The following is a 12,265-nucleotide window of genomic DNA, read 5'->3' as shown; positions in this document are numbered from 1 at the left end:
CATGGCATTGAACTCCTTGTAGAGGTCGCCGAGAGCGTCCGACAGGTGCTGGATCCTGAGTCGAAGAAAGTCAAACAATCACCACAGTACAGTTATTACAGGGATAAACACCAGCCTTGAGCTGAGCACAGACAGCGTGTGGGTTTACAGTTAGTAAAGTTCTCCCTCAATACTTATTACAGCAGATGAACGGTTCAGTGACGTCACCTTCCATAATCAGGCAGCACTGTATTGTGGTCGTGCAGGAGCAGATCTTTGACCTGCGACACGATGGCAAATTTCCAGTTGTCCAGCACCAGTGTGAGGTTAGCACACCCCCTGGTGGTCACCTTCTCTTCTGCACACACAAGACAAATAAATGCATGAAGGGGCTGCAGGACAGGATGAAAAATGACCAGTTATTCAAACACTAAATTCCCAACAAGAAACAAAACAACAACAAAACAAACAAACAAAACAAAAAAACAACAAACATTCAAACTTCAACAACTGCTGAGTTTTGACCCTGAGTTTAAAAGAAAGTTTTCTCCATGGACGTGAAGGAGGGTTGGTAGATCTGAGTCTGTCTGTGTGTCTGAAGGTTTGGACAGAAATGTCCGCAGAAAAGAAACAGTTCCTGTGTTTAAGACGACCAAGGGCAGGAGAACATCCATCAGACACCTACCTTCGTTCCTCAAGTCCCACTCTGGTCTGGAGCTCTCTCTGAGTTTGTGAGCAGCACACAGAGCTGCAGAGAAGAAGAGAGAGAAGAAGAAGAAGAAGAAACGTGCTGCAGGTTCCATTCCTCACAGTCCTTCACACTGGTTAAAAACAGTTCCAGGTTCAACGCTGCACTCTCAGTTCTGAGAAGACCAGGATGAAGCTGAGGGTTTTATCTTCATCATCACCACCAGACCAGAAGGAGCAGGAGGAGCGGGGGGGAGGAGGCTGTTCAGTGGCCACACCCACCTGAGCTTCACGTCATAGTAGAATCAATAAAGGTTTTATTTTTGTTTGTTTCATGGAGTCGACAGAAAATGTTATTTTTTTGACCGACAACAGACGTTTATGAACCAACACAAACCATCAATAAAACCAGGGACAAAGCACACCTGGTGTTTGAATATAAACACACTCACCAGGGAGCAGACCGCAGAGGCTGCTGTTGGTGTGGTCCACAGAGCAGTTCAGTGGCCCACAGACCGGCAGACATGATGAAACGTGGACAGAGTCCTGAAGACAGGTTTGTTTTGGACAGTGATTAACGGCAGCCTGACCTCAGTCCTCTGGGACGTTTCCTTCCCTCCTCTAGAACCCTTTGATGTCTCACATTCCTGATCTTCATCTGCTTCGCATCTGTGTTAGCTGAAGAAGCTAACGACTATCGTGCTGAACTGGGCCGGACCACAGAGCTGGTCCACGACAGGTGGATGTCCACAGCCATGAATACTCACTCAAGTCAGTGTCAGTCCTTGACCTCCAGACATCAGGGGTCCTCAGGGGGCAAAAGAGCCCCCAGCATAGAGATCCTGGAGGGAGGATGAAAGTAATCAGTAAGAAAACACCATTTATTCCTGACAGTGCGCACGTTTAAAGGATGATGACAGAGCAGTTTGGTAGAAGTTGTGATTAGTGTCATAATGATGTAATGATTTACAACCAATCACAGAGCAGGTCGACTTTTAATCCTGTGGATAGAAAAGTAGTTTGCATCTGTAAATGTTGAAGGGTTTTAACCCAAGACTTACCAGAAATACTAGTTCCACAGAGAACCATGAAAGTTGACCAAGACAGCACTGAGTTTTTGTTCTGAACTAAAATCCCTGATTTTCTCCATGAGGTTTGGTGTGGAGCCTGGACCGTCCGTCAGCTTCCTGTGCTGCAGACGCAGGTGGAACTGGGAGTGATTGAAGCACCAGACCAGAAAATACAAAAAATACAGACGTGTAGGAAGAGTTTTAGTTTATTATTATTTCATTTTAAATTTTTATCACATTTATTAAATCCAGGCAAACAGCAAATGACATGAACTGGCTGTGATGCTACGACCTGCAACGACTCCACCAGCGAACGCAGCAGAAACAGAAGGGAAACAGATGATGTCGCTGTTCAGTCGTTAGTGTGACATCAGAAGAAGTCGCTCTCACATGATCTACATGGAGGGGGAGGAGCCAAAAAGAATCCAATGGGGTGGTAAAAAATGGATCCATTTACCAGATATATTGTCAATTTTCTGTAAATTTAATTGAAAATTATTTATCACTCCATATGGAATTACTGTGAAACTCTTCAGGGAAAAAAATAAAATAAAAAATCACACATCTCATAAATATCTCCACCTCAAACACCAACCAGAGACACTAGTGTGTGGACGAGGAGGAGCTAATGAATTCAAACAGAACAAACTCTGAGAACACTGGTTGGTTCCAGCAACACCTAAAGGTGAATACGATCGTAGCTTCGACCACGTTGATTCTGTGTCCGTGGCGTTTTTCCTTAATCAGCTACAGATCACAACAAGTCCAAATTCAAATCCACCAAAATTTCAACTAAAGTCCAACAAACCAGAGTCCATCAGGAACCACATCAGGAAATGAAGGTGGAGTAGGTCTGGTCTGTGGTCGGACCAGTGATTGTCCACTGAAGGTCGTGACTAAAACCTGATGGAGACAAAGGTCCAGTCCAATGAAGACAGGCTTCTGATGGGAGCTGCTGAAGACGGAGAACGCCCAAACACTGCAGTCTTCGCTGTTTCCTGAGTCACAGCAGGTTTTTAGTTGGAGTGGGAGGAGCTGTGTTTGGAGGGGGCGGGGTTATAATTATGGGAAAGTGCTTTTTAAACCAAGCCCCACCTCTGATGCTGTGAGGACTGAGGACGTCCCGACGGGTTTGACGTGACTGTGTCTGAAAGTCCGAATGGGCAGACTGTGATGTCTGCTCTGTGGGGGCAGGGAGAGGGAGGCAGGGGTGTGGTCCTGTTACTGTGATGTCATCGGCAGAGGGGGCAGCTTTGGTGTTAATTGCGTGGCAGGCTGCACATCTCGCAGTGCTCCGTGCCAGGCTGGTTCATGAAGGTGCAGTGGAGACACGACCACATGGACGAGGAGGAAGACGGTGCTGAGGCTCCACCCGCCGCGCCGTACCCCAGAGAGCTGGGCGGCTGCCCGCCCACAGTACCTGGACAGCAGAGGGAGCATTGCTGGATCATCCACACATTTTACCAACAGATTCTTTTGTCAGAAAATAAAGAGACGACGGCTGCACAGTAGCATCCTGGGCTAATCTTTAGCTTCAACTCTTTGGCTAACCTCTAATATCTCTGGACTAAAAACTCTCTGTGAGAAATGTATCAGCTGGTGCAGACCAGTGGACAGCTGGTCCACATCACTGGGACTTACTGCAGAGCTGCTCGATGGTGGCCCACTGCTCAGACCTTTTCCAGGTCTGGGCCAGGTCCTCGTTAGAAGTCTTCACAGCCTCCAGCAGCAGCTCGATGCTGTCCTGTCACAACAAGACAACAGCAGGAGTGAGACGAGGACGGACGGAGGGGCACGTTGGTGTCTCCGTCTCTGAAACTCTTCCAGACAGAGGAACAGGAAAACCAATGTAAAAAAGGGAGGCTCACCCTCAGGGGCATGACTTCGTTAGTGACCAGGAAGAGGAGTAGGTGGAAGTCCGACACCACGTCCAGGAAGGTGGAGGAGGACGAGGAGCACTGGGACAGGTGGGAGGCCAAAGTGTGGAAGTCCTGCACAAACGTGACAAGAAGAAGGAGGAGACAGTTTCTGTCAATACTGTGTCTTCAGCAGCAGGTGTTTCCTACAGGGTGATGAACGCTGGTGTCCCTCACCTGCGTCTCCCCCAGGAGGTCTCTGTTCTCGATGGGGAAATTCTGAGTGGAGCAGAAGGTGAACTGAGGGTCCTTGGGGAAGGTGGTGGTGATCTTCAGAGAGGTCAGAGAAAGTCAGAAGGTCAAACACACACTGCTAAGACAACTAGTTCCTACCTTCATGGAGCGGCTCTTACGTCTATGATCAGGTACTCCACAGGAAGAGGCCGCGCCAGGAACGTCACGTCGTTCCCAAATTTGTCTTTGTCCTGTTGATGGAGGGGAAAAAAAAACCTTTTCAGCTTTAACTTCATCGTCATTGTTCTGATGTTGACCTCCAATCCTACTGTTAGCTGCCACAGGTGAGACTAATTGTTAGCATATTTAGTCATATTTTGGCTGCAGCAGCTCTCGCAGGAGAACGGTTCTAAACGCTGACAAGAACATTAGTATTTGACATCTACAGATTTGTAACTACTGACAAAATGAAGGTTTTTATCCCCAGAGTACTTTTAGTCTGAAGTATTACTTCAGACATGCAGTAATTGATCCCAGCAAATAAACTTTAAACAGCAGCTCCTTGGTTTGAAGTTTTCAGACTAAATTATTTTCAATAAAAGTGAAAGAAATTCCACTTTTGGACTTCACATGGAACCATTCAGAGATCCAGGGGACACTCCGGGAGTGTCCCGGTCTAGGAGGACACACAGTTTTGACCTCTCACCTTGAAGAAGACGTCTGGGACGTACTGTTCTGGGCTGGACTCTTTAGCGTAGCCTAGCTCTGGGACATCTTTGCAGGGCAGCAGACACTCGTCTCTGACCAGAGCCATGCACTGGTTGGACACCTGGTACCCTTCAAAGTGGACCTGGTTGTCTGGACCTCCTGGAGATGTGGAGAATTTTCAGAAGTTTAAGTGTGAAGAACCATCGACAAAGTCGCTGTAAAAGCTGTTTCATTTTTTTAACTATTTCATGGATCATTTCTCAAATTTAATCCAGACTGTTCCAGCTGTGCTGGATTAAGACCACTTGGGAGGTGGAGGGTCTTGGAAGGCAGAAGAGAATCAAACTGTGGTGGAGCAGGTTTTAATTACAACCTTTTTAATGACTCAATCACAGGAATATTTGTTGAAACCATTGTACAAAAACACAAACAACATTAGAGCTCCAGCACTTTTGAGAATTTCAAGCCCCTCAAGAGAAATCAAATCAAAACAAATATATTTACTTTGTAAATATATTTCTCCCAGAGAAAACCAGTGACTCTAGCTCACCAGGAGAGATGAGCTGCTGGTCCACTGCTGCCTCCTGTGGTCAGTTTTTCTTACTGAAAAAATGTTAGACTTTTTTATTAGACTGAAGACTATATCAAAACTTACCAAAGGGGGCAGCAGAGGATCAACTGTGATATAAAATAGCAGTTTTCTCAATGGAAAAATAATAAAAGTTCAGATGTTGTTAAGCAGGTGTGTGTGTGTTTTATTTATTCACACTGATATTCATTGTGTGAACCTCCAGTCTCATTGGATTGTCACACACTTTAAAGCCTTTTCTGTCATCAGACGGTAACCATGACAACAGCAGTCACACAAACATGTGGGTCTATAAACAGAGACAGTAATGACCTTCATCTCTGATCTCAACACCTGGAAACAATGAGAAAATAAAAACAAACTCTTGGCTCCAGATCAGAGGTCACATGATCCGCATGATCCATGCAGAGTGAAGTGATGATGTCACTGCTGTGTGATGGGACCAGGTGTATGTGTACAGCACACTTGTTGTTGGCTACAGTCCCAGAGAAAACATGTGTCTTCAGTTACACTGGTTAATATTATGGGATGGCCACATCACATCACAGTCCAGTCTAACTTTCTAACTCTTGGCTGGTTACCATGGTTACCTGAAGTCACAAACTCACCTGTAGCCACCACTGTCACAAACTTGGAACCAAAGTATCCATCACGTGACAGCCTGCAGGGGTTCGAGTGCTTGTTCTGGAAGAATCCAGCCGTGATGCACTCCTCTGCACTCAGATAGTGAGAGTCCTGATGTCACAGCACAGCACAGAGAGGGTCAGCAGGTCATGAGACATGCTGATGAAGGGAAGGGGTGTGTCAGAGCTCCTACCTGGTTTCTGGTGTAGCGGACAGTTCCTATTCTTGTGTCCTCAGAGATAAGGTCTGTGAAGATCCAGCCCACCTGAAGGACAGACATGGAAACAGGTGTGAACACTGCGTGAACCAGGAGACATGCAGTTCCACAGTTGGCCAGGAAGTGGAGACAGACACGTCCAATGTTCCCAACAGTAACAGCATCACTGATCCACATGCTGCTCTGTTCTCTGTCCTCACTGGGCCTAAACTGTTAATAAACTGGCCAATGAAAATAAGAAAACAGCGCCCTCTTCTGCCACTACAAAAAACTACACCTGGAAAGCTAATGAAAAACCGGTAACAGTGAAATACAAACTGAAACCTTTTTATCAGGACAGACAGACCGAGAAAACTGGTTTGAACCAGTTTGGCCTGTTCAGATCATTCGTACGTCAACAACCAACAAACAACAACAGGATGAGCTGACGGATGGACGGTGACGCGGCTCTGACCTTACACAGCCCCAGTTTGGCAGCGATCTCGTCCACGGCCGCGGCTCTGGGATCTTCCAGCAGCTCCAGGCTGTTCTGAGTGGCATTCTGGGACAGAACAGACAGAATGGTTATCTCTCAACGTGCTCACACGGAACCAAAACAGAACAAAAACATTTGGAGGGAGTTCCCACCTGGGGGGGTTCGTAGATGGCGGCCACCTCAGCTCTGATACCCAGAGGGATGTCCTTGTGCTCAGTGTACCTGCCGTACAGGAAGCCCATCCTCTGGCTGCCCGTCTTTCTCCAGAAGTCCAGGAAGCGGTTAGCAATGGTGTGGTTCTCAAACATGATGTTGTCCACGTGTCTGTATTTCTGACAGGACAAAAACAGAACTCATGACTCAGCAAAACAAGTCAACATCCGCTCAGATCTCTGAGGTGAGTGTAACAGAACCCACAGATAAATTCAGACGTGTGGCCGCTGCCGTAACTCTCCTGATAAAACCACGACCGGGGATGTAACGATGCATCGGGAATGGGTTAAAATGAATACAAATCCGACACAGTTCACATCAGTTGAAATAAAAATGAATTGTTCATCATGACAAAAACTGTAAATCATATCGTATCGTGAGTTGATTGTATCGTTACACCACTAACGACGACAAAGGAACTGTGTGAAGAACAAAGTTGGGTTCTTCCGGAGGAACAGCTGTTCATTGGTTGACAGGATCTTAAGAATGACCTCTGACCTCATCACTGTGGCTCTGATTGTCATACCTGTCTGTTGAGTGTAATGGCACTGGGCTGACACTTGGTGCAGATGCCGTCGGGCCAGGGGGGGTGACCTTCACAGCCTGACTTGACCTTACAGCTGATGTTCTCCAGAGCAGCAAATTTCCCTCTGAGGAGAAAAACACAGCATTTCAGAAAAATTAAAAAAAAAAAAAAAAAAAAAAAAAAAGATGAATTTAAATAAAAAAAAAACAGAAGCAGCAACCCACTTATCTGCTCCACCCGTCAGTTTGCGGAGGTATGCGTGGAATGACATGTGCTTGACCGGCGGGTCGAGGTGATTCAGGTAGTCTTCATCAAAAGGCTGACGGAGACAGAGGCAGGAGACAATGACAAAACTGACTGGAGGAATGATGGGAAATGATGGGAAACCAAACATGGGGTCTCTTACCTCTAACGGTACACAGTGCACACACTTTCCCAGGGCCGCATCTCTTACCTCTAACGGAACACAGTGCACACACTTTCCCAGGGCCGCGTGACGACATCTGCAAAACACACACACACACACTGTACTTACAACAGGTGAAGGCTGTGGACATTTAAAGAAACTCTGGACTGATCTGGACATCTTTAAAGACACAGTGGTCAGATGTTCTACGTTCTAATTCCTGGTCTGTTCCCACACTGACAGTGGTTCTAGTCCAGACTGATGGGCCGTGTTCTTACAGCTGTGGGTCTCTGTTCCTGTAGATCTTTCCGTCCTGCTTGGTCAGATACTGATCGATCTCGTCCTCCTGGATCTGAGGAGCAGAAGAGGAGCGAGGGATGGCTGTGGAGGAGGTTGAGGAGGAGGAGAAGAATGGCAGAGAGGAGGACGTGTGGGGCAGGGCCGTATCCATCACCTCCCCCGAGGAGGAAGACGCTGCTGAGGGGAACAGGAACAGCATGTCGCCATGTCTGAGGAGAAACACACACCAGAGAAGTCTTCACTGAGGCCGGATGATCATCACACACACACACAAACAAACACACACACACACACACAGACGATGTACTCACTTAATTTTGAGAAAACTCAGACTTTTGTTCTGAGATAAAATCTCTCCAGTTTTGTTGCGGTTCACATAAATAGAGAAACCATTGGAGTTAAAGCCAAACTCTTTGGCGACCTGTGGGGGGAGAACCAGAGGTTGAACAACATTTTGAACAGAAGATCAAGTACAGATGAAAACAATACTGTGGGAACCGGTGAAGCCCTCATGAACATCTGACCAGATCAAAGTCATGACCTTGTACCTTCAGACTGTGGCAGTTTGACAGCTGTCAGTCAACTGTCTTTATTTATTATTACAGACAGAGAAGACCCCCCTCGTCCCCTCACCTCCCTCCATGTATTTGTCTCTCTGTCTCACACCCTTGGTTTTGTGTTTCATCACCAGACCCTCGCTGAAACCGATTCGTTCATTGATCCGACGGCCCGGTCCTCCTTCCTCCGACCCACAGTTGTATCAATGTTTAATGAGGTGTGACTGCAGTGAGGCAGAGTCAGCTTTCTGCTGGAATCAAGAGATCCAGGAACTGCTTGACATGTTTGTCTTTTTACATCCGTGTGTTCTCCCTGGAGGTCAGGTTCAACAACCTCAGCAAAAATGAGTTTGAAAAACACCGTACATGACCAATCCAGAGACTGGACCAGTCTCTCTCTCTCTCTCTCACTCCCTCCCTCACACACACACACACACTCACACACTGCAGCAGATCTGTTTACACTGACAGTACTGAGCTGCAGTGTCGTCTGGCTGCTCAGAGCTGCTCTCACTGTACTGATGTGAATGGGTTAAAACAAAAATAGATACAAATCCGTAAAAATTCTCATTGGTTGAAATAAAAAATTAATCATGCATCAAGGCGTAAGGAGTGAACTGAATTATCTCAAAAAGTGGTTATACCATGACACTACACCCTCAGGTACAGTGGGTGGCAGTATGAGCCTAAAATGTTGGTTGTGACACACTATTAAGCCAAGACGTCAGATCCCTACGTAGCCTGAGTGACATTCAGGTGTTGAGACAGAACGTGGGAGGAACTTGTTCCACGGACACAAACAGTGTTTTACAGTGTTCCTGTAAAGAAAGGAAGTCTTTCCAGTTCATATTTTTATATTGTTCTGTCTTGACAGGTAGCCAGGTAAATAAGACCAGAGCAGTTACCTTCTTGAGAAAGGCAGCAGCCGTTTCCCTCTTGGATGAAGGAATTTTCTTCATCCCTTCTGGAGACTGCACTCTGACAATCTGAGGAGACAGACACACCAGAATTACTCAAGTCACAACGTCTGCTCTTTGATAAGAACAAGTGAAACATCAGAGTGTATAGATGCATTCATAACTCAGTGACAAAAACAAAAATCCCAGTCTGTAATGGTCCCAGTCTTTCACAGCATAAAAAACCTTGTTGACAGAGGACATGGAGACAGCTTTATTGGACCATGTTGAAACAAGGCCAGAGCAGTGAATGTCAACGTGTCCACATGTCAACATGTCCACTGCTTCACCTGGCTGTTGGACAGACGTTCTAACAGGATTCCTCACTTAGAAAAAACATTCACTTTCTCTCTACAAAAGCACCTCCAGAAAAAGACTCATTTAAGCTGCAGGTCGACTGAGGAAATCTGAGACCAGTCCATGTCACTGATGGCAATCTGAACAAAGGACTGCGAACAAGTGAACGTGCTGAAGGAGGCGACAGTGAGTGGACTACTACAAACTCTCCTGAAGTCAATCTATCAGTAAGAACTTCACAAACATCAACGTTCTGTTTTAAACAACAGACAACCATTCACTTAATATAATCTAATAGTTGTGTTGACGTTCATTATATACAGTATGTATCTGTTTGACTTAGATGTCTCCGCCTCACAGACGCAAACTGATCACGTGACAGGGCAATGAACCAGCAGCGTTTCAGCTAAAACCACTGATTTGGACGGCCGTGTTTTTTTGAAAATCTGTCAAATGACGTTGCGTCTTTTTTTAACCCGTCACCGTGAATTCACTGGACTACGTTTCAGTTGTTTTCTTTTGTAGCTGGAGCTTCCGCAACTTCAGTATTGTTTTGTTCTCATTCAAACTGTGGAACACTCCAGACAAAAGTCCGTCTTTGTAAAAGCCCTGCTTTATTTTTAACGACCCTGTATGAACTGTTCCAACAACAAACAGCTGCCACTCAAAACAGGGGAGCATCACCCCCCCTCAGAATGCACAGTGACTGGTGTCAGTGACGGGACATTGTGTTAACCATGACGATGCAAAAACTAATCTTGATCTGAGCTCAGCAGCCTCTAAAAAGCAGCCGATAAAAAGCCATGTTGACAGATTAAGATGTGAGTTTGAAACTACATTCTGTTATCCGACTCTCTGATTTCAAAAATAAATGTCACCATGAATGACGGCTCCAAACGTCGAGCTCGTACAAGCTTACATTAGTTAAACACGGGCTAGAAATATTAGAGCCTCCTTGATAATAACACCACGGAGGTGTAAAGACTAACAATTCTGACTAAAACGTTTAATTTTATTCGCTTTTCTACGCATTGCTAATATTAGCCGGCAGAGCTAACCAGGCCACAGTTTGTTCCTATGGAAAATTGAATATGGAGGCTAGCTGGCTAACATTAGCAACCAGGCTAATTCTGCTGCCTCATCATCGCCGGGGCTCAGGGCTAACGGCTAACACAAATACACAGTATTTTGTACTCACGATGGTGTCCGTCATGTTGGCTCCACCTATGTGTTCTAATTCCACCGGCTGCACGCAACAAAAATTCACGCAGCTTCACGCAGCATTAACACCAAACTTCATCCCGCAACTCAAACAGCAGACCGGGTGCAACAGTCTTTAGTGACCGTTAGACGTTTAATCAAAGGTTCCACACTAAAGCCGCCCGGAGGGGAACCATGACCTGAACGAATCGAACGTTCCGCTTTCTGAATTGTTTACCTAGTTGTTCTCCTTGTCCTCCCCTTCCATTGCTTATTTTATTGCTTTATTAGTTTTTGTACGTGTATGCAGTGGTACAGCAGCAGTACACTGTAAAAGTGTGGAGTAACAGCTCAGAATATTTTTAGTCACGAATTCTTCTGCAGAATCTATGAAGCTTTGATAGATTGAAGCGAAACAGACGACGTTGACGTTTGTCTTTAAATACGACGAACCAATAAATGCAAAAATATTTTCTTTAAATATGTGTTTTTCTGGAAGTGCCGATGATGTGTCGTTTTACCCATTTTAAACTACGTTTTAAAATGGTAATTTATCATTAAAAAATATAAAAAGCACTTACTGTTAGTCAAGTTACTGTTTTATTTTGTTTATTTAATAACAGAAGCTTGACATTTTTCTCTGTCATATTTTTACGGACAGCCACAAAGAGCTAGAGGTTTTTCTGTTATCTGTTATCACATGTAAAAAATAATTATAAAGCCTTTACTTTGTGCATAGAAATTTCTCTGTTATCACATGTAAAAAATAAAATAATTATAAAGCCTTTACTTTGTGATCAATTTAATAATCACAAACACAAGAGGTGGACGACAGTGACAAAGCCGTAAAATCAACATTTTTCTTCAAAGAAGACGACAGAAAAGAAGGAAGAAAAACAGGTACAGAGCATACAATGTACATTTTTATTCATTTTAATAAAATACAGGGGTGAGTTCAACAGGGGAGTTGGTGTCAACACTACAGAAGACTAATGTCCATTAAGGGACAGTTCTTATCTTGTGTGGTTTTATGAGGTACAGACAAAGAAACAACAAAACAGTATTTAAACATTTATTAAAACCAGACCAGGTCAATAAAATACATTTACAATAATTGAACTAAATATTTTACCATCTTTATTTTTGGTTAATTTTTTTTTTTATATCTGTGATTTTAGTTCAGACCAAAGTCCATAGAGAAAATCATTTTAGCTCACACACTTCTGCCTCCTGTGGTCAGTTTGTGTCAACTTTACTTTCATCAGGTCATTCTAAACAAGGCAACCACAGGTTCAGACCACGGACAGCAGAGGTCTGAGCTGGTCAAATGTCTGTACCTCCTACCACCACATTTCCAAACACCTGAACTGT

The 12,265-nt window shown here is 44.9% G+C and overlaps 1 protein-coding gene across 2 annotated transcripts; it reads right to left on the bottom strand.

The window, feature by feature from the left end:
• Nucleotides 1–1,924: 1,924 nt before the first annotated feature.
• Nucleotides 1,925–11,061, bottom strand: nploc4 (NPL4 homolog, ubiquitin recognition factor). Of its 2 annotated transcripts, none has more exons than XM_008314918.3 (17): nt 10,893–11,061; nt 9,347–9,427; nt 8,196–8,305; nt 7,863–8,093; nt 7,633–7,681; nt 7,403–7,497; nt 7,179–7,302; nt 6,592–6,771; nt 6,419–6,505; nt 5,941–6,012; nt 5,732–5,858; nt 4,533–4,693; nt 4,006–4,077; nt 3,830–3,922; nt 3,605–3,727; nt 3,378–3,480; nt 1,925–3,156 (listed from the first exon to the last, which is right to left on the bottom strand). In XM_008314918.3, exons 1-17 carry the CDS (start codon nt 10,905–10,907, stop codon nt 2,996–2,998), a joined length of 1,884 nt encoding a protein of 627 aa, XP_008313140.1. In that variant the 5' UTR covers nt 10,908–11,061; the 3' UTR covers nt 1,925–2,995. The 2 variants fall into 2 exon arrangements, with proteins under 2 accessions (XP_008313140.1, XP_024913178.1); XM_025057410.1 differs by lacking the exon at nt 10,893–11,061 and adding an exon at nt 8,518–8,754 and having other exon boundaries at nt 9,347–9,408.
• Between the last annotated feature and the right edge of the window lie 1,204 nt (nt 11,062–12,265).

This window comes from Cynoglossus semilaevis, chromosome 8, assembly GCF_000523025.1.
Source record: "Cynoglossus semilaevis isolate Cse_v1.0 chromosome 8, Cse_v1.0, whole genome shotgun sequence".
Taxonomy (NCBI): Eukaryota; Metazoa; Chordata; class Actinopteri; order Pleuronectiformes; family Cynoglossidae; genus Cynoglossus; species Cynoglossus semilaevis.
This window is presented reverse-complemented; position numbering and strand designations above follow the sequence as displayed.

Excerpts from the sequence above, each read along its gene's own strand:
- nploc4 (XM_008314918.3), bottom strand. Across the intron at positions 3,728-3,829 it reads ACCTCCTGGGGGAGACGCAG|GACTTCCACACTTTGGCCTC; the intron begins GTGAGGGACACC and ends ACGTTTGTGCAG. Across the intron at positions 3,481-3,604 it reads ACGAAGTCATGCCCCTGAGG|GACAGCATCGAGCTGCTGCT; the intron begins GTGAGCCTCCCT and ends TTGTTGTGACAG.